The sequence below is a fragment of the Plodia interpunctella genome, chromosome 24 (assembly GCF_027563975.2).
Source record: "Plodia interpunctella isolate USDA-ARS_2022_Savannah chromosome 24, ilPloInte3.2, whole genome shotgun sequence".
Classification (NCBI taxonomy): Eukaryota; Metazoa; Arthropoda; class Insecta; order Lepidoptera; family Pyralidae; genus Plodia; species Plodia interpunctella.
Window position 1 is genome coordinate 2,063,682 of NC_071317.1, and position 20,511 is coordinate 2,084,192.

Consider the following 20,511-nt stretch of genomic DNA (forward strand, 5'->3'; position numbering starts at 1 on the left):
ATTAAACATAGATTTTTTTTTTAATTCGACTGTTATTTTATGATTGGTCGCCTGTCTGACGTTAACCTTCTTTGGGTTGCCTTTTGCCTGTCTTGGCTTTATAGCCCGCCGTTACGCTAATAACACAGATTTCGAGAAGGTAAATATAAAGCCGTGGCTAATGGTATACAATTGTTTTCAATAATGTATTTCTCGTGCATAAGAATATAAAGATTTTCACTTCTTTTTCGACGAGCATATCATTTTATATATAGATTATTTCTTTACATAGTAAAAATACGCATTCCACGCAAAAATAGTATTATTTGGGTTCTCAATAAATAGCATTACATTAAGAATTAAGATTCTGCAACAGTTAAAGCCAATTACGAGTAACATTAAAGTACTGAAGTTTTGATTCATTTTTAACTCCCGACGCAAAAAGAGGGGTGTTATAAGTTTAAGGTGTCTGTCTGTGTATTTGTCTGTGGGCATCGTAGCTCCCAAACGGATGAACCGATTTTCGTATTAGTTTTTTATTTATTTATCTTTTTCATGAAAATCTGTTTAGCCGTTCAAAAGTTGTAGCGAAATGAATATTGAAAGTTTTTTAATTTGTCTAACAAATAAACTTGTATTAATTTAAATGATTACGCAATGTCATGCGTAAAATACTTACTTATATCTAAAATTGGTGCAATTGACATCACTGAACAGAGTCCTCTCGGCCGGGTCGGCCCGGGTCCTGACGGTGAGGTTCATGCGCGCGTGCGCAGAGCACGTGATGCTGAAGTCCGCGTCCACATCCGGCTTCACCGGCGCGTTCCTGAAGTTTATCGCCGACAGGTGCCGGTCCTCTTTCTTCGAGAGGTTGAACGTGAATTGGTAGTCTACCGCTAAATCGTCTGCGGATGGACAAATATATTTTATACGACACTTGATTTGAAAGAATCGAAGTCCACGTTTGAACTAATAAGTGAACGTGCGTAACTGAAGTCGAACAAAAACCGGCCTGAAAAATCGTATGAAGTTCCTCTTGAGAATTATTTATAACAAAGTCGAAATAAATGTGAACATTCGCCGCACAATTCCGTCGTGTTACATCAATATTGACGGCAATAATCAAATAAATTAATATAAATATATGAGGACAAATTACACAGATTGAGCTAGCCCCAAAGTAAGTTCGAGACATGTGTTATGGGATACTATTGATAGTATTGCAATGAGTATTCATTTATTAAAAGACGTAGCTATTTATAAATGCAGTAATTATAAATTTTTTAGTTATTTTTTAAGAATACGAACTATTGCTAATATTAATATTTGATGAATTATTTTTATTATCGTCGTAGACAGATGTCGTATAAAGCATTATGTATCACTCAAAAAAAAGTACGAATTACAAATCGTGTGTGTACGATTTACCCTCGACTAACGTCTCGGGCACAAAATACACCCTCGTTAAAATCTATTACTTTCATTTCTCCATGAACAATCTACCTCTGTTTTATCGCTTTTATTTTATCTACCAACACTAGTCCTAGTCTGTTTATAAATAAAGACAAAAATTGCATAACAACACTCACAGTAACAAGCGCCCTTATTGTACACATCAGCGTGATAATGATTAGTGTTATCACACTTATCACAGCGGTCGCCGGCTAAACCCTTGGTGCTGCAGTAACAGCGGCCGGTGTCGGGGGCGCAAGCCACTGCCTGGGCGTTGCATTCGCAGGCTATGGGAACAAATGATATCTCATCAATTTTTATTGCAATAAAGAATACTGGAAATACATATATATATACGAATGTATAGATTTAATGGTTTTGATATACATGCCACATATGCTTTTGAGCTAATTTTATAACTTAATTTTTAGCATTTAGTCCGCCCTTTGTACCTTACTGGTAAATAAAATAAAATCCTCCCTTATCATCGAATAAAACTAGGCTAGTGTTTCCAACACTTGGGGGAGACCTTTGTCCAGCAGTGGGACTTAACAGTCCTAACAACTACGTTATTTCCAGTACTGGTCATAACGTTGAAATAATTATAAATGTAGCGGGAGCGAGGTTATTACGCTCGACCTCCACAAAGGGAAATCTTCCCGCCAGACTAGTTGTTGCGCCTGGGGAACCGCACGGCTCCGACGGTGTCATGTCGGAGGTTGTATATATGCTTCCAATCGTAAACAACTGTAGTGAGTCCACCGTAGCGCCATCTGTCCGTAGTGTCGCGAATTTTCTACGTGACTTGTATAGTCGGCTTTTAGCGTCGGCGGCGTCTTGTATGTGGCGTGATAGATGTCGCCACAAAATATTAATTGACTTACGCGTGCATACGCCGCCGTTGAGCGGGTTGCCCCAATGTCCGGGGGCACAAGTCTCACAATGATCGCCGATCGCGCGGCCGCCGCACGGTTGCACGCAGCGGGACTGAGAGTCGCAGTACGAATGGCCGTTGCATTGGCAAGCGGGGCAGCGGGTGAAATGCCATCTAGGAGAAATAAATAAACGTTTTAATTTGTAAGTAATGAATACTTTGCCTTTGCTAGTCAAAAGGCCATTTTAGTGTGTATCCACGCATTCTCAAGAAACTTACGCCCTATAAAGCCACGAATACACTAGGGAACATTTGACGACGCGCAACATATAATTCTAACCTTTTCATTACAACTTGCATGAGTTAGATCGACTATGTCCTATTTCAATGGTAATGCATGGGACAGAGTGATATGTTGCACGTCAAATGTTGCTTAGTGTATTCGTAGTTTATCACTAACAAATTTCGCTTAAATTCACCTGAGTTGCCGATCTCCCCCTCCCCCCGGTATGTAGACACCCCGCTAACCTAACTAACCGCAATACGCAATGCCACAGGATACGTGGGCGGGACATCGTAGCAACTGTCAACGTCGTAGCTTCATTACTACGCCGTAGCCGATAAATGCGTCGTAGCATACACACACTTCCCAAGCAACTTTCAGTCTAAATCACCAACATAACTGTCGTAGCTACACTGCTACGCCGTAGCCGACAGAAACGTCGTAGCATTCACACATTCTCACGCAAGTTTGCGCCCTAAGACACCAAGAAATACCGCTGAAATAGACCTGTGTTGCGCGCAGAGCCTGGGCGCATGCGGCCGCCGGTTCCCGCCGGGCATGCAGAGCCCGCGGCCGCCGCCCGCGCCGTCGTCGCACCAGCCGCACGCGGGCTCCGCGCGGCAGCGCGCGCAGGACACGTGCGCGGAGCACCCGTGCGTCGCTCCACAGCTTTGAGAGTTCCCGCCGGAGGTCGACCACGCGCGGCAACCGCCCAGCGGAAATGATGCGCCGTAGGCGTTCTGGGAAATGTGCGATTTGTAGTGAAATACGATGTTTCATTGTGTATACTAGCGACACCTTGCGTTTTTGCGATAAAAATTGTTACTTTCACCGGGCACGTTTCACCGGTTTTTGGTAAAATATCATATTACAATCTGCCAGATAAACCGCTACATAAATATGCGCGAAGCTATTTGCCAGTTAGCCTTATCCAACAGTTGTGAAACACAATTTTTGACACTATGTGTTAGATATGATACACAAAGGGCTCTTTCTCTTCTCTCTCTTTCTCTATCTCGATAGTGAGGCACAAAGCCATGAAAAACTAAAACTTTTGATGAAATGTGGTATAAAGAGTAGTCTTAGTTGTACCCTGGAGTATCACGCACCGTCAGCCTAATGCCTGTTTGCCTGCTTGATAGTATAGAAAAAAATGTTCGTCATAGTATTTCAAACAGCATACATTTTTGATAAATCACCCACCTTATCAACACATCTAGCGGCCGATGCGCACCAAATGCATTCTTCCGCGGTGCAGTTGGCGCACGTACGAAATGTTGAACACGCCGCACTGCAGCCGCCAGCGCTCGCCACACTCCTATGGGGTAAAAACCCAGTTTAACACTTAGACAACCGATAGTTTTATGCCGCCAGCGTCAAAATTGCGATCAGGGTTGTCACTAAATATAAAAAACGAACTAGCAATATTATGTTATTTTGAGCGCCTCTGAAGCGAGAAATGGACAGGAAACACGGCTAAATTTAACTTTCAACACAAACTACATTAGATATACTTCGGTTCTATAAACAAAAAAGAAGTACAGTAAATATGTCAATTACAAAAATATATTTAGTTATAGAAATCAAATAAAATAATAATCCCTTACCTTATGTCGTCTGAAGAGTTGGCAGGCCTGCATTTGATGTTTTCGTAGTCCCAGTAACACAACCGGGGACTCAAATCCTCCGTAGCCTATGTTGAAAAATATATTTTTATATTTATTATTATATTTTATCATCCATTGATTCATCCATTCTTTGCATTAATAAATAAATATATTAGGACAAATCACACAGATTGAGTTAGCCCCAAAGTAAGTACGAGACTTGTGTTATGGGATACTAACTCAACGATACTATATTTTATAATAAATACATATATAGATAAACATCCAAGACCCGGGCCAATCAGAAAAAGATCATTTTCCATCATGACCCGACCGGGACCTCTCGGTTCAGTGGCAAGAATCTTACCACTGCGCCACCGTGGTCGTCAATTAATTAATCACATGTTTCAGGTTCATTTAAATTTTATTACGACTCATACACATTCAATCATTATATATAAAACTCTTCCGTTACTGTGTGACTGACAAACAATGTACAGCCGAAACTACTGAATGTAGGTTCCCTGGGGGGTGAGCACTAAGAAAGGAATTCCCGAAATTCCCACGGGAAGTTGTGGGCAAAGGCTAGTACATAATAAAATAAATTTTAAAGTCTAGGGTACAGTCTCCCGTTGGCCGGTAACACTGGGTTTATCAACCAATCATGACCATTCTATTTGGTATTGCAATGGCAAAAATGTAGTTCGTCAAAAATCCGTTTTCTTCACTTACTTCACAGAATGTACTGTATGGTTACATTACATACCACTTGGTATATAATGTATACCTATAGGTTTATTTTGTTACACCCTGTGTAAATGCCTTGGCTACCCGAGGCTATACGCAACGCAACACTCACATAAGGATGATGCCTTTGGTGCGCGTAACAAGCTGCGCAGGAGTGGAATCGCCCGCACGCCTCCTTAGCTGATTCGCCGTCGTTGGCGCCACACTCTTCTATTGACAGCGCCATCTTTTACAGATAATAGACATTACATAGACAGGTTCGCAAGATCTACCCGTTATTTTTGAATATTTTAAACCAAAAATAGTAACTAAAATCTTTGTATTAGGCCTTTTCGTTCTTTTGACATTTGTTATCAATCTAATATATTCGTATAATATTCTCGTGTCACAGTTTTAGTTACTTTACTCCTCAGAAACAGCTTGACTGATTTTGATGAAATTTTATATGTATAATCAGTAGGTCTAAGAATAAGTTACCACCTGAGCGAGGCCAGGACGGCCCGCTATTATTGTATTAATAACACATTTTTGTAATAACACATTGTGTATGTTTTTTAGTCCAAAATAAATGATCTGAATACTTAATTATATCTCACGAGATGGATTATGCCCAGGCAAATATTATATAAATAGCACACTCTTGTGATAAATACATTATGTGTGTATATTTTAGTCCGAAATAAATGATTTCAATAATCAATAATAATTTGTTTTTGCCCAAGTAAAAACGTTTTATTAATCAATAGTAAAACCTTATTGGTCATTATAATTACAACATACATAACATAGTCATTACAATTTAAAAATTTTAACAAACCCAGGAATTAGTTTAACTATCTCACTTTAAAATAATTGATCTGTACTGTGGTAATGTCAATTTTATGAATTATCGATTTTAGAAATGATTAGCCAGGTATAACACTTCTCTGGGCACACGAAGGGTTATGGGCAGACTAAACCCGGATTGATTGATTGCTTACGCAAAGCAACGTCTGTCTGACCTGGTGCGTGTGGCGCACACAATACTGCGGGTCGGAGAGACAGGCGCCGCACCACGCGCAGCCTGCGGCGGTGCACGCGGCGCACGACTCCGCCGCCATACAGCGCAGGGGATCTGCAATCAACAATCAACATTTATTTATTACTAACTTTTGCCCGCGGCTTCGCCCGCGTGTGTTATTCTGCGAAAGCTGAACACAAACTTTCACAATCAAAGTCAATTGGGGGTTTATTTTTGAAAAAAAAAAAGGTACGCTATGTTTAAACGGGAGCCTTTAACTATATACATATACATACTACCGAATTTCATCAAAAATTGGTCCGTGAAAGCGGAACAGACAAACAGTATAATTAGTATGGACTAGCTGTTACCCGTGCAATTATTTTAAAAAAATAGTAGCGCCATCTACTTTATAAAACAATATTAGCTATCGCTACTTTTTAACCAAATGCTACAGGTAGCGCGTACTTTCGGGATATAATATACTCTACGTGTTAATCCAAGTGACGTGACACGACAAGTACGTGTTAATGAACTTGATACCAAATTTCATAAAAATTGTCTCTATGTGTTATATACACACATACTCAAAGACTTTCGCATTTATAATATTAGTAAGATATGTACAAATTGTACAATGATATACAAGTTGTAGATGATACGTCTTTATGTCTAAAGAGATAAGAGTTAAGAGACGCAAAGCTAATGCATTTTTTTATATTTTCTCACCAAATACTGGTTCGTTTGTACACGCCTTCACTGTCCCGTCAAAAGACTCCTTCCAACCAACCTCTTCCAACTGCGAAAGATAAAAGAGAATTCAAAAACCGAAATACATATATTTAGGCTTAAGAAGACCTTACAGGGTCACGTCTTCATCATTTACGAGGTAGACACGCTCGGTGAGAAACAACCCTATATACATATCATACAAAAAATATGTATACAAAGTTGTATGGGGCTCTGAATGATACTAAATATTGGAATCTCTAAATCATTACATTCATTACATTGTATAATATTAAATGCTTATAATTTACAATACAACCTTTTGCCAACTTCTCTTCTCTTGTCTTCCACACGCAGCTGACGGCCGCGTGTTGTGACGCGGACAGACATAACGCTTCAGTCTTGTATGAGGAACATTTCTCACGTGAGAGAGACAGACATACCTGCATACATATCTTCTCGTGTGTCTTCCACACGCAGCTGACGGCCGCGTGTTGTGACGCGGACAGACATAACGCTTCAGTCTTGTATGAGGAACATTTCTCCCCCGTTTCGAATAGGAGGGCGTCCGAACGGAGACGACCGTCGAAACTGTTAAATAACATCTTTATATGTGGCCATACTCAATACTCAATATTTTTATTGCATACCATAAAGTTGACATGGTATTAAAAATTATATAAAAAAGCACATATTTATGGACCCCGGCGGGCACAGCTACATGCATAAGAGAAGGTCGCACTCAAAATAAATGTTTATAAGTAAATTGTAAATTACGGACTCAATTCAATTTGAAATTCATAAATCAATCAGTTAAAAAATTACTATTTATATTATTACTATTCGAAATATCTGTTTATTGTATATATTTACGTAGTCAACCTAATTACAATTTATCAATAATAATTTCATGTTCATATCTGTTTAATGTTGTTTGCATAGTCTACTTAAATATAATTTGTTATAAATAGTATGTCGAACGATGTAATATTGTCGACCTCGGTGGCGCAGTGGTAAAGTTCTTGCCTCTGAACCGAGAGGTCCCGGGTTCGAACCCCGGTCGCATCATGATGGAAAATTATCTTTTTCTGATTGGCCCGGGTCTTGGACGTTTATCTATATATGGATTTGTTATAAAATATAGTATTGTTGAGTTAGTATCCCATAACACAAGTGTAGAACTTACTTTGGGGCTAGCTCAATCTGTGTAATTTGTCCTTATATATTTATTTATTTGGTATAATTAAATCATAGCCGTCCAAATCAAAAGGGACCTTATGGCGGCTGGCACTTTAGGTCATTATTGCCGTTGTTCGAATACAAAACAACGGCAATAATGGCGTAAGTGCCGGGCGCCACAAGGTCCCTTTTGATTTGGACGGACACATAATTATTATTTTTTCGGTTTAGCAGTCACAATTTATTAAACCGAAAACGGTGGCCACCAAAATCTTCACAGTATACTGTGACTACACTGTGTAATGGAAAACTATGATATTTTGCAATAAATTCCTTCATCTAAAATAAAATGAAACTTACAATTTTACACTTTAAATATAGGTATAATATAATAATATATACATATATAACTTTTAAATACAGAATACACTTTTTTAACTACTTAGTTCATTCATTTCTATTAATTTTACCACTAATAAAATTTTTAATAATAACAATTTAGAATTTTTTAGGGATGCATAGACTACATAATGAATTAACCTAACTTACTGTTTTGTGTACTTATGAATAAATAAATAAATAAATAAATGATGTTACATTATTTATTTTTGTAAAGTATTAAAATTATTACTTTGCCTAGATTTAATTGTTAATTTGTTATTTACCTCTTTTATTTCTTTTCTCTTCATTTTAGGAAATTGGTAAATATGTGTACAGTTATGTATCACCCTAATGGGTCACTTACCCTCCCAAAAGAATAGCGGTGTGTCGTTTCTGCAGCGGCAGTGAGGCGGCGGCCAGCGCAGCGCGCGCGGCGCCCGGCGGCGCGGCCAGCGGGCGCCACACCCCGCATCTGACGAAGAAACAAACTTTATTCATTAATCATATACAATAAGTTTATTTGTTACACAAATTAAAAACCGCCAAACTTTCAATATTCATTCCACTACAACTTTTGAACGGCTGAACAGATTTTCATGAAACATGGCTAAAAACACTTAACATGGATAAAATTATCTATGACAAAAAAAAGTAAACGAAAATCGGTTCTTCCGTTTGGGAGCTATGATGACACACAGACAGACACATAAAACTTATAACATCCCTCTTTTTGCGTCGGCGTTTAATATACGGGTCATATACATGTGATTATCGACTCACTCCTACTTGAAATCTTTCTTATTACTGAAACATCAAATATCATATAACTTACCTTACTATATACAAAAGGGGCTGCGCAGAATAACATTTGGCTTGTAACGACGCCGCTGGCGCAGATAGCACTGCGGCTGCGCTGTCATTGTGCGCGTTACCACCGAATATGAGCATTACGCCTGGAAATAAATAATAACAGACGATATTATGATGCGTGCAAATATTGCTTGATACGTACGAGACGGATTTATGAGCGACGCGAAGCGAAGCGCTATAATAAGACCGAGTAAGTCATACTTAATGTACGCCTGTGTCTTGTGATATTTTTCAACACATTTGAAGTTCACAATTAGGAAGACGTCAAAAAGGACTAACTACGGTTAAATTTCGTACGGGTTACGTTAAGTACGGGTTTGCATTTGCACATCTCAATATAGAGTCCATTCGAAGTGAGACGCAGCGAACCAATCACATCGCGGTGTGGTTGTCGTTGCGTCACAATGGTTCTTCATTTTGATTGGTTCGCTGCGTCTCACGGCCAATCGATTCGAAGGTAGGGAGATGTAACGCAGACGCAGTTAACTGACATTTACCTGGAGAAACAAAAACTGCAGCATGTAGGTATCTGGGAGTGGGTGCGGAAGGCAGCGGCTTCCAGACTCTGGTCTCCACGTTGTACTCAAATAGCGCTGCTGAAGGCGCCTGCATTAAGAAAATAGACCTTATTACCTACGACATAAGGTACCTACGATATAAGTATATACTTATATCGACAACGCCTGCAATATAATACATAGTTAGAAAAGTTACATAGTACATTATCATATTAAAAAATTAAATGCTGAGCTCAATGCCGTAGTGGTTGGCGCGCTCGGCCTGTGATAGTGGCGGTTAAGACACTCTCACAATGGTCGGTCATAGGATGGGTGACCAAAATCATCTTGGACTCTTCCGTGGTTAGGAAGGCACGTAAAGCCGTTGGTCCCGGTTGTATATGCAGTAGTGAAAGCCCGCCAATCCGCAATGGGCCCGCGTCGCGTGGTGGGTCATCAGCCAAACTCCTTATCCATCCGTAAGGAAGGCCAGCGCCCCAGCAGTTGGGACTTATACAAGGCTGATGATGATGATGATGTTGAGATAAAATAGATGGGTCGATGATGTAAAGGAAATTGCTGGCAACAACTGGATAAGGATGGACCCAGCAGTGGGTCATGAAGGGCTGCATATGATGAAAACATGTCCCCCGGTCCCGTTTGTCAGTAAAAACGTGATAAACTCAAAGTACATGGATTTTCACCAAGTATAGAGGCAATATTTTTTAATCAAAATTACAATAACTATTGTAACGACTTGGACATTTAGCTTATTTAATGTCCAAGTTATTGAGGAATAGTTTAGTATTGAATCGTTTTTTGTATCGATAACTAACTCAAATTCAAAATTCAAATTCAAATCATTTATTCAGAAATTAGACCTTCACAGGCACTTTTTCTCGTCAATCTTTATATTTATAGTCATTTCTCACAAGCTACAAACTACGACCACTACTGAGAAGAAATGCCGAAAGAAACTCATTTGAACAGTGTTGGTCCCTATATAACACACTGTATTTTATAGTCTGTCTGATAAAATCGTAATCGGTTTTTGTGATAGTTAAGTTAGTCTGTCCGATAAAATCGTAACAGTTATTAGTGGAAACTTAATCGGTTATTATGATAGTTAAATTACATTTTATTGTTGTTTTTTTTTTTGTATATATAATAAAAAATGTATAATAAATAAGTAAGTGGAGCGTTCCTGACCTGCGCAGCCTCGGACTCGGAGACGAGGCCGCCGTGCACGTAGACGCGGCGCGACAGAGCGTCGTACGCGGCGCTGTGAGCGAAGCCTGCGCGCGCCGGCCAGCCCGCGATCGCTGCTGACGACCACACGCCTTCTTCTATGTAATACTCCTGTTCCAATCGATTCGTATTGTGGACAAATAAGTCATATTGACGCGAGAAACGCATGCGAATAACACAAGGGGAAAAGGATTTTACACGTTGTACAGATGTAGTTCAAAATTAAAACTGATTTACTGGTCGTCTATTGAGAAGCACAAGGAAAAATATTTTGAACACCACTGTTTTTTTAATAGAAATGAAATTTTATTTTTGTTACCTATCGACCGATATGAGAAAATACGAGAAACAAAGAATTTACACAATAATATTCAAATGTAAATCAATATTAGTTCTAAACTTGAAATAAGTAATTACACTACTTATATAAAATATTAGAAAACAATTAAAAAAAAAAGGAAATAAACATGATTTAGTACCTGCACTGTGTGTAAATATCCGTAATGTGGTGAATGACCAAAAAAAGCCAACATTACTGGTTTCTTCGTTGCACCAACGTATGCCAGCACGGCCGTGTGACCAGATACGTGTAACCCACCTGAAATAAATTGCCGTCAATCAATAAAACTAATACATCCTACTAATATTATAGATAAAGTGTGTAAGGATGTATGTGTGTATTTATGTTTGTTAATCTTTCACACAAAATCTATTGGACGGATTATTATGAAATTTGGTACACGTTTAGAATAGGTTATATTCTAACCGTGTACCAAATTTCATAATAATCCGGAATAACACATAGGGTACTTTTTATCCCGAAATTCCCACGGAAGCGAAGCCCCGATATACCATCTAATCCGATATTGTTGACCATTATATTCCCTGTCTCTTCATAGTCGAATAAATCATGGCTCAAGGTCGTGGTCATTACGTGGAATTAAACACACACAACAACTTGTAAGTATATGATTATTAGTCCCTGTTAATTGACGTCCTTGGAGAAAAGGCTGCGGTGAAGTTTGTTGCGCCGCTTCTTCTTCACCTGCGCTTTGGAAGCCGGCAGTAGACTTAGTTTAAGTAGTTTTTTTTTGACGTCAATAAGTGATGTAAGTATATCATCCTAAATTGAATAAAGAATTTTGAATTTGAAAATTTGTAAATATTTGATTTTCAAAAACTCCCGCCCCATTTGTTATTATTTATAATGTTTGTATTATATATTGATTTTCATAAACTCCCGCCCCGTTTGTTATTATTTATATTGTTTGTATTATATATTGATTTTCATAAACTCCCGCCCCGTTTGTTGGTGGCAGCAGTGGGATACAGATCAAAATCTCACCGCAATGTTTCAAAGGCGCGGGTCGATGTGGTGAACATTCATTAGGCGTCGCGTTGATCCATTGTGGAGGAGTGTTGTTCAGTCTTATCCTCCACAATTCGTTCGTCACTTCGCCCGCTCTCCCTTCTAAACCTGCTAGACCACCCCTGCAATAAAATCGTATGCATTAATGATGCCATCAACACAAAAGTAGCCTGAAATCTAATAAAGTTTCAGTATAAATAACAAATAAAAATAAATATTTAAGGACAAATCACACAGATAGAGCTAGCCCCAAAGTAAGTTCGAGACATGTGTTATGGGATACTAACTCAACGATATTTTATAACAAATACATATATAGATAAATATTCAAGACCCGGGCCAATCAGAAAAAGATCATTTTCCATCATGACCCGATCGGGGATCGAACCCGGGACCTCTCGTGAACCGAGAGGCAAGCACTTTAACACTGCGCCACCGTAGTCGTCAAACATGTATGAAGTTAATTAATCTGTATATTGTTTGCCATAGTCAAACAAAAGACAATGGTCAAGATTGGTCGATAAACACCCAGTGTTGTCAGCCAACAGGGGACAGCGCACATTTAATTCATTTTCTTGAGAGACTCTGGGTAGAGTCTGCGTTTCCATGGGTATGCAGACGACCTTTGTTTGAAGGTGTACCTTGTACTTCATACAAGGGGTACTTGAAGATCTAGACAGATGTTAGCTCTTACCCTCTCTCAGGGTCGTCGGAAGCCACCACCCCCCCGTAGACTAGGAGCTCGTGACCGTATAACACGGCCGAATGAGCGAATCTTGGTGCGGGGGCTTCACCCTCTGTTGTTATGGGCTCCCACGTTCTTTCACGTACTTTGTACCTGAGGACAATGATGATTATAATAATTACCGCAATAAGACTATTTCAAAAGATGAAAGAGAGAAGTGACATTCGTAAAAAATATTATATGTTTTTGAGAGTCAGATAATTTTCAACATTTTTATAAGAATCAGAAGATAGGATGTAAATTTTTAGTCATGTATATAAGTAATACTAATTTAAAACTTACCGGTATACATTTATTTATCTATCTAAGGCAGTGCCTGGCCGCACACATCACATTATTTAATTTTATTCGGCTCATTTTGGTGGCCATCATGTGACTAAAATCTTTTCCTTAATTAAGCATAATTTGTTAAGAAAAAATGTAATTTTCATTAATATTAAAAGAAACTGATAAGAAATGTGTTTGTGGCGCTAGTGAGCGAATATATAGGCTTGTACCTATCAAAAAAGGCATACAACAAACAAAGTCACCTATACAAAAAGTGCGCCGGGCCAAACGTCTCCCCGCCGACCCTCAGCAGGTCGTCCACATAGCGGAGCAGCACGTGCGCGGCCGCGGCCGGCGGCACCTGTGACGGCCGCGTCTCCCCCGCCCTCCCCGCCTCCCCCTCCTCCCGCCAGCCCCACTCGAACCCCGCGCCGGACGAGTCCCGCGTGCAGTCCACGCCCGACCGCGACGGCGTGCACTCGCATCCTGCCGACGTGCAACTGCCTGCGCCGTATTCGGCGTTGCAGTTGTCTGAAAGGAATTTTAATTCGAATGTTTTGTTGTTAACACCGGTGGCAGGTTTTATGCCGATCGCCTGAAGCATCTGACATGACTTTCCGACTACTTATCTACTGGCAAGTACTGTACGTATGTAATCAGCATACGTACATTGTAAATGAATGTGCTGCAGGCCTACCATCCACTTTTACGGAACGATTCAAACGCAGTTCAATTTAGGAACCTAAAATGAATCGTATTCATACAAAAAATTTACTCGATGGTACGAATTTGCGATGCAGATCAATTTAGGTCCTGAACTGCATCGCAATAAGAGATGATGGTAAGCCCCCAGGATTTTCTTTACTTCATCTCTTCAATGATTTACATAATTATTTATTAGTAGTTGCCTGCGGTATAGGCTTATATTTGCTCCTGGATCATAAACTATAACTATTCAAAACATCATCAAAATTGACGAAGCACTTTAGCCGTGAAAGCGTAACCGACAAGCAGATTCATAATATTCGTATGTCAATAAAATATTAATTAATAATGTGCATGTCAAGGTGGCAATAGATAGCGTGAACAGAAATAGTGTCAGAAACACACAGAACAGTTTGACATCGATATACTTTGGCAACGATGCTAAAACAGCACCCATTGAGAGACAATACGGTGACAATATTACAATGAACCAGCTGCTGTCAGACGCACACAAAATGGTTAACAACGAAATTCTGTTGTAACTATGATAAAACAGCACACGCCGGGAACGATGGTAAAACAGCACATACCTGGGCACAATTTCTGATTGCAGGCTATTCCAACCCAGTCTGGTTCGCACTTACACGTGCCGTCTTCGCATTCGCCATGACCTGTAATATAAAGTTTTTTTTAATGTTAATTGATTATTTGAAAGCTGTTATTACTGTCCAATGGTGTTAAAGATTCTTAAAGGCTTCTTAGTCATTCGATTATTTTGTACTGGTAAAACGAAACTCTTAAAATTCTTTCTCGATTTCTTTCCCTCTCTTGCAAGTTTGGTTTCCGTCCTAGAATAGGACCAATAAATATCCAACTATTGATCTAGTACGAAACGACTAAAGTTCAGCCATGACCGCTGACAGGCCACAACAGCATTTCCGAATAGGTTTGACGTCAGGCAATCGGCGCAGTCGGTTTGCAATCACATTTTGTTATATTCTATAACTTATGGACGTCAACAATTTACTTAACACTGCATTCGATTGATGGCTTTTAACAAGATTCGTGCTAAAAAGACACTCACTGGAACAATTAGTCCTGGCGTCGTTGGATGGACACGAGTACGCTGCGTACGTGACGTTGAATCCCTCCATCGCGTACGCATCATCAGAAAAGAAGTGAAGAAGCGCAGTACCCGATCGCGCCACCACTTGCCGTGTCCAGTCAGACTCTTCTTTGTCGAGGACTCCACTGAAAGAGGAGAAGGAAGCCATTTATATATTTCAATGTTTCATTTAACATTTACATCGAGGTTCGAAGCCCCAGAATTCAATCGGGAACACGCGAGGATGGAAATATTTGAAGAATTCACAATTGTTTTCTAGACACAGTTGACGCAATTTGCAAAATCGTAAATTAGTATTAAATTTTGTAACTATCTAAAAATCTTTTAGTGTTCTTATTTCCAGTAATATTTTCTTTTTAAAAGGAGCGCCTTTTAAACATCTTATTTATTTCAATTGAGACGTAAAATTAGAACAAATTAACGCATTTACATATAGAAGCTACTATATATTTACCACCAGTCACGCCAGTGTACGGTTAGCATCGAAAAGCAATTGAAGTCACAATGTGTCGCACGACGGATGTCCTGCGCTAATCGTTACGCCATATGAATTTGTTATAATACAATCTATTCAATTAGTTTTTCAACCTATGAGAACTATATATAAGAAGTACGGTAAATCAGATGTCAAGTTAATCTCAATGCGGATAGTAATAGAGACAAATTTGAGTAGGTTTATGTGGTGTGGACTGTAGATAATATATTTTAGTTTTTTATTATATGAAGTTAGGAACTTCAATAATGATGTCTGTATTATTATATTATCAGACCTAGGTGTCGATTCTGCTAACGTGAACCTAGCCGAAATTGTTTTTCAACAGTAGCTTTTATTAACACTCAATAAGAGTCACTCTTGGGATCACAAAATCATGGGTTTTAAATTTCCTGCTTTTCTACTGACGATACATATCGATTTTCATTTTTGCCCCATTAACCTTGTCAGGATGGCCATAGACACTAATTTACAACACTAGCCGTCACACGCTGTATATTTTACCTGTAGACAGCGGCTTCTCAGCCCGAACGCTGTCCTCATACACATAAAGATGGTCCCATCCACACTCAGTCGCGAAGGTCTCCAGTCCGAACCAAATGACAGGCGTTTTGGGACCTAGATACGGTGGTGCTAGTAGCCACCGACACTGACTCACACGCCGTAGGCCTCACCTGTATACAGCTAAGAGTTTCTCAGCCCGCACGCTGTCCCCATCATACACGTAGAGATGGTCCCATCCGCACTCAGTCGCGAAGCTCTCCAGTCTAATTCGGATGACAGGCGCCGTGGGGCCTAGCCATGGTGGCGCGAGTAACCACGAACATTGAGTCGACACGCTGTAGTTCCCGGGCCCATCCGTAATGATGCCCGTTGGGGATGTCAACCTGCAAATAAGTTTTTAAGGCTTTAATCTCGTAATTTCCAAGTAGTCACATACGTTCGCTAGGGACTCTTGTTCCCGTCTTAGTCAGAAATCACGTGCGAAAGAGATGAAACGATTTTTATTATATGCAAAGTTTGTGAATGAGAGGGGAATCCCCTCTCGAACTCAACGCATTGTGTCATTGTTTATTAGATATCGTCAATAGGCCGCGAAACGCATATAATGTAGATGGTTTAAGTATATATAATGTTAGTACTTGCGTTACTATAACGCCATAGTAACGTAATTATACGAATGAGAAAATGTTGGAAAGTGTTATGTTACTGATATAATGAATAAATGATAGGATTAATGACAGGGCTGACCACTGTTTGTAATTACTACAGTGTACGTAAAATGAGTACATAAAATTAATACAAGAAAGATACATGGAGGACTAATCCCATATTATACATACATACACATTACTTTACATGGATAAAAAATAGCTTGGTAAGTATGTCAAACATGCAGTATCAGTAGTCATTCAATTTACTTCATGTTTCTCTGTCACGATTAGAGCATAATTTTCCATGTGTTAGGTAAGTATGTACAAATGCAAACTGAAAAGCTATGTTTTGGGATTCTTCTGTCTTATAATTTTGGTATAAAACCAACCTTTTCCTCAATAATTCGCCTGGTAAATTTACTCCTGTGTACATGAGTGTATTTTACTTTTTTTTCTGAAAATTCTAAATTGGCCATGTGTTCTGCAACTTTGGGTTGCTTCCCATTGGGACATCTAGACAAAACGTACCAAAATTTTCTCAGTTCATTTGCAAAGTCCTACACAAATCCATAGTTATTACTTAGATTTGTGCTGTACTTTATTGGAAGAAAATATTGCACTTACACATACGGTACAGTTATATAGCCATGCCCTCAATGAAATCTATCCAGGATTTTTTCCATGAAACATAAACATTCTCATAAAACTCCACATTTATTTTTCACCATGTTTTTTTTACCATGAAAACTATTGTTCACATTTACAATGTAAAGTTGTCTTGTCAGTTGTTATAACAGTCAAAAGTCAAGGGCATTTTTACATTGTATACTTATATTTATACCAAAAAAAACTAGATAGATGATGGTTGTAATGGATTTATGAAAGATTTGCAATATTATTACTTCCTCATGTGGTCAATGGGGCAGTGGCCAGCCTCTCACCACTCGGCCTTCTATAGAAGCAGTTAAGTCATTATCACTTTGGATAGGTGATTAAAAATTAAAAATTATCTTGAGCTCCTCCATGTTTCGGAAGGCATATAAGCCATGAATCCCAGTTGTATTTGCAGTAATTAGAACCAGCTAATCCACAATGGCCCAATGTGGATCATGGCCCACACTCCTCATCCATCCATCCATAAGCCAGAGTCCCAACCATGGAGAATTTAAATGGCTGTTGATGATGATATGATTTATTCCTATCTCGAAATTGACCAAACTATATCTTCCTGAATAGAAGGAGTAAAAATTGGTCTAACTATAGTTTCAGCATTCATAAAGAGGTATTCAATGTGTGAAATAACAATGAAATTTCAAAAATTTTTAGATAATTAATTTTTAAGTAGACTTGGACTTTGAAGTGTCATAGTCAAGAATGCTCTGATGAGAAATTGATGTTAATTATATCTATGCACCTCAAAGTTATGAATGCATACCCTACCTATCCTTTCATATCTGTCTATTTGCAATAACTAAACTCTAAAACTATTGCACAAATTTTCACATAGTTTTCCCCAATAGTATGATTTATAATGTTATTACCCAAGCGAACAAACTAATAGTGACAAACTAGTTTTTGTCATACAAAAACTAGCTTGGTACTATCCTTCCTGGCACTAAAATACCCAGGCATGAGAGCATACAAAATATCTGAAAAATATTGAAATATAGAGTGCATATTTTCACTTTTTCCTTTTTGAATTAATGCGGTAATTTGAATTAGTGCAGTAATAAGAATATACAAATACAATATTCATTATAACAGAATCAGACTTCAGTTTCATTAATACTAGTAATATTACAATTTTAAATCACCACACAAAAAACTGCTCATGATTGGCTGTAATTGATACCAATACAATGATAACAAGGAAATAATTGGCTATTATCATGTACTTACACAATAATATGAACCATGATTAAATTAGGATGTTGTTGAGAAGAAATACCGAAAAGAAATTAGGTTACTGTGCTTATGGGCTTTACACCCATGGGAATTTTGGTAAATTCTAGATTCATTTCTTGGCCTGTGTGTGGCTGATTCTCTGTTTTATTTTCTCATGTCTATGGCTGTCATTGACAATTGTTATTTTTCAGTTGCATTTAGGGCTATGATAACCATAGACCAGGACCCACATATAGATAAATCTTTGAATTTTAAAGATATGTCTGTGATTTATAACCGAGCTAGCATCATACCTCTATGCAACATTGTTATTGCCATTGTCATGATCTCTCTAAGCTTTTCAAATCTATTAACATATTGTATGATTCTCAGGAGACTAGGTCTAGCAATCTTCAACCTGGCTAATACAAATTACAAGTACACTTAAAGAATTTTTCAAATGAGACTGTTGTCATAGTGTATGAGAATAGCATGAAACAAAATGATTGACAATTTCGATTATAGGAATTTAATAACTAGCTGCGCCCCGGAGCTTTGTTGCTGGGGGAATTTCGGGATAAAAAGTATCCTATGTGTTATTCCAGGTTATATTCTACCCGTGTACCAAACTTCATGACAATCTGTCCAGTAGATTTTGCCTGAAAGAGTAACAAACATACATCCTCACAACTTTCGTATTTATATTATTGGTAGGATTGTAACCTGCTATCAAGGTAGGAACTTATGACCATGTGAGAAACACAAATAATTATTTTCTCACTGCAAATACACCAACACAATTTGTGAGTTCCCAAAACATAGCTTACTCGAAAGTATTACTGCCTTAGCTTTACGTCATTTCATTTCCACGTTGAATTCACTGTTGAAATAGCCTCGACAACCAGCTTAGGAGAAAACAAAGAAGCCAAGGAAGATAATTGGATAATCCTACAGCTTTCTCTTGCAAAATCGTGTTGTTTTTCCGTTATTGAGTGTGACAAGGCGCGTTTGTCATATAGGTCAGCGAACTGTATGCGTACAGGTATTTTGGGGCACACCGCTTTCTCACTTACTTAACTTTTCCTCCACAATACTGGCACTCAGGGCCCTGCCAGCCCTCGAAACAGACACAAGTTTCATTCTTACATGCACCGTTTAGACAGTTATGTTCACTACATCTAGATAGAACACCATTGCAAAACAATAACACTATAAGAACTGAACACAGAAACGGCGAGAACCATGACGATTTTCGTCTGTATTTTGATTTGAACAGGAATAAGAACATTTGCAGCGATTCTACCATTTTGATGTATTCATTTTTCAATGAGTTTTATTATCGTGGACGTAAAGCGGTTCAACGTCGCTTAGTTTTCGTACGGTACTAATTTCAGGGTTGCCATGTCTTAAAGTATGTATTCCTACAAGCAACTGAATATAAAGAAAAAATGTACTAGTCAGTAAAATTCTGTACCTACAAATCTTAAAAATATGATACTAAATTAAATAAATGTGAAATCGTTTTTTACGTGAAAACGAAGCAATGGACTAGTATAAAGACAGGCTATGGGTTCAATCAAAGGCTGGGTTGAAAGAGTGAAAAGTGTGTAATGAGTGGAAATAATGATAATAGTCAGTAATATTAATTAATTATCACACATACTCCGTACCTATTATATCTGGCTCATCTTTATTCTTTACTGAAATAATTAAAATTGCTAGTTCTTGCCTTTTTGAAAATAGTCAATAGTCCTTGTAGTCTTTTAGGGAAAATATTTCATTTAGAGTATATTTATTTTTCAAGAAGGATTAAATAATTTGAAATGTTATATAAGGACTTCCCGTTTCAGATATTCCGTAATTATTGGTTTACTTTGATAATGGCAATATAATAACTTTTGACAATCTTTTTTTTTTAATCT

The 20,511-nt window shown here is 38.4% G+C and overlaps 1 protein-coding gene across 2 annotated transcripts in view; it reads right to left on the bottom strand.

The window, feature by feature from the left end:
• Positions 1-19,976, bottom strand: part of dsd (distracted) — a 31,189-nt gene extending 11,213 nt beyond the window's left edge. For both annotated transcript variants that reach the window (XM_053763495.1, XM_053763494.1), the window contains exons 1-22: positions 19,663-19,976; positions 16,226-16,438; positions 15,017-15,183; positions 14,523-14,603; positions 13,491-13,758; positions 12,910-13,053; positions 12,192-12,337; positions 11,326-11,444; positions 10,808-10,957; positions 9,599-9,707; positions 9,064-9,184; positions 8,596-8,703; positions 7,115-7,262; positions 6,672-6,741; positions 5,944-6,056; positions 5,055-5,168; positions 4,196-4,281; positions 3,792-3,906; positions 3,096-3,328; positions 2,316-2,479; positions 1,569-1,718; positions 659-884 (exon numbers count right to left, since the gene is read on the bottom strand). In XM_053763495.1, the coding sequence (XP_053619470.1) occupies positions 659-884; positions 1,569-1,718; positions 2,316-2,479; positions 3,096-3,328; positions 3,792-3,906; positions 4,196-4,281; positions 5,055-5,168; positions 5,944-6,056; positions 6,672-6,741; positions 7,115-7,262; positions 8,596-8,703; positions 9,064-9,184; positions 9,599-9,707; positions 10,808-10,957; positions 11,326-11,444; positions 12,192-12,337; positions 12,910-13,053; positions 13,491-13,758; positions 14,523-14,603; positions 15,017-15,183; positions 16,226-16,438; positions 19,663-19,895 (3,278 nt within the window). In that variant the 5' untranslated portion in view covers positions 19,896-19,976. The remainder of the gene's footprint in view (positions 1-658; positions 885-1,568; positions 1,719-2,315; positions 2,480-3,095; positions 3,329-3,791; positions 3,907-4,195; positions 4,282-5,054; positions 5,169-5,943; positions 6,057-6,671; positions 6,742-7,114; positions 7,263-8,595; positions 8,704-9,063; positions 9,185-9,598; positions 9,708-10,807; positions 10,958-11,325; positions 11,445-12,191; positions 12,338-12,909; positions 13,054-13,490; positions 13,759-14,522; positions 14,604-15,016; positions 15,184-16,225; positions 16,439-19,662) is intronic.
• Positions 19,977-20,511: the final 535 nt, after the last annotated feature.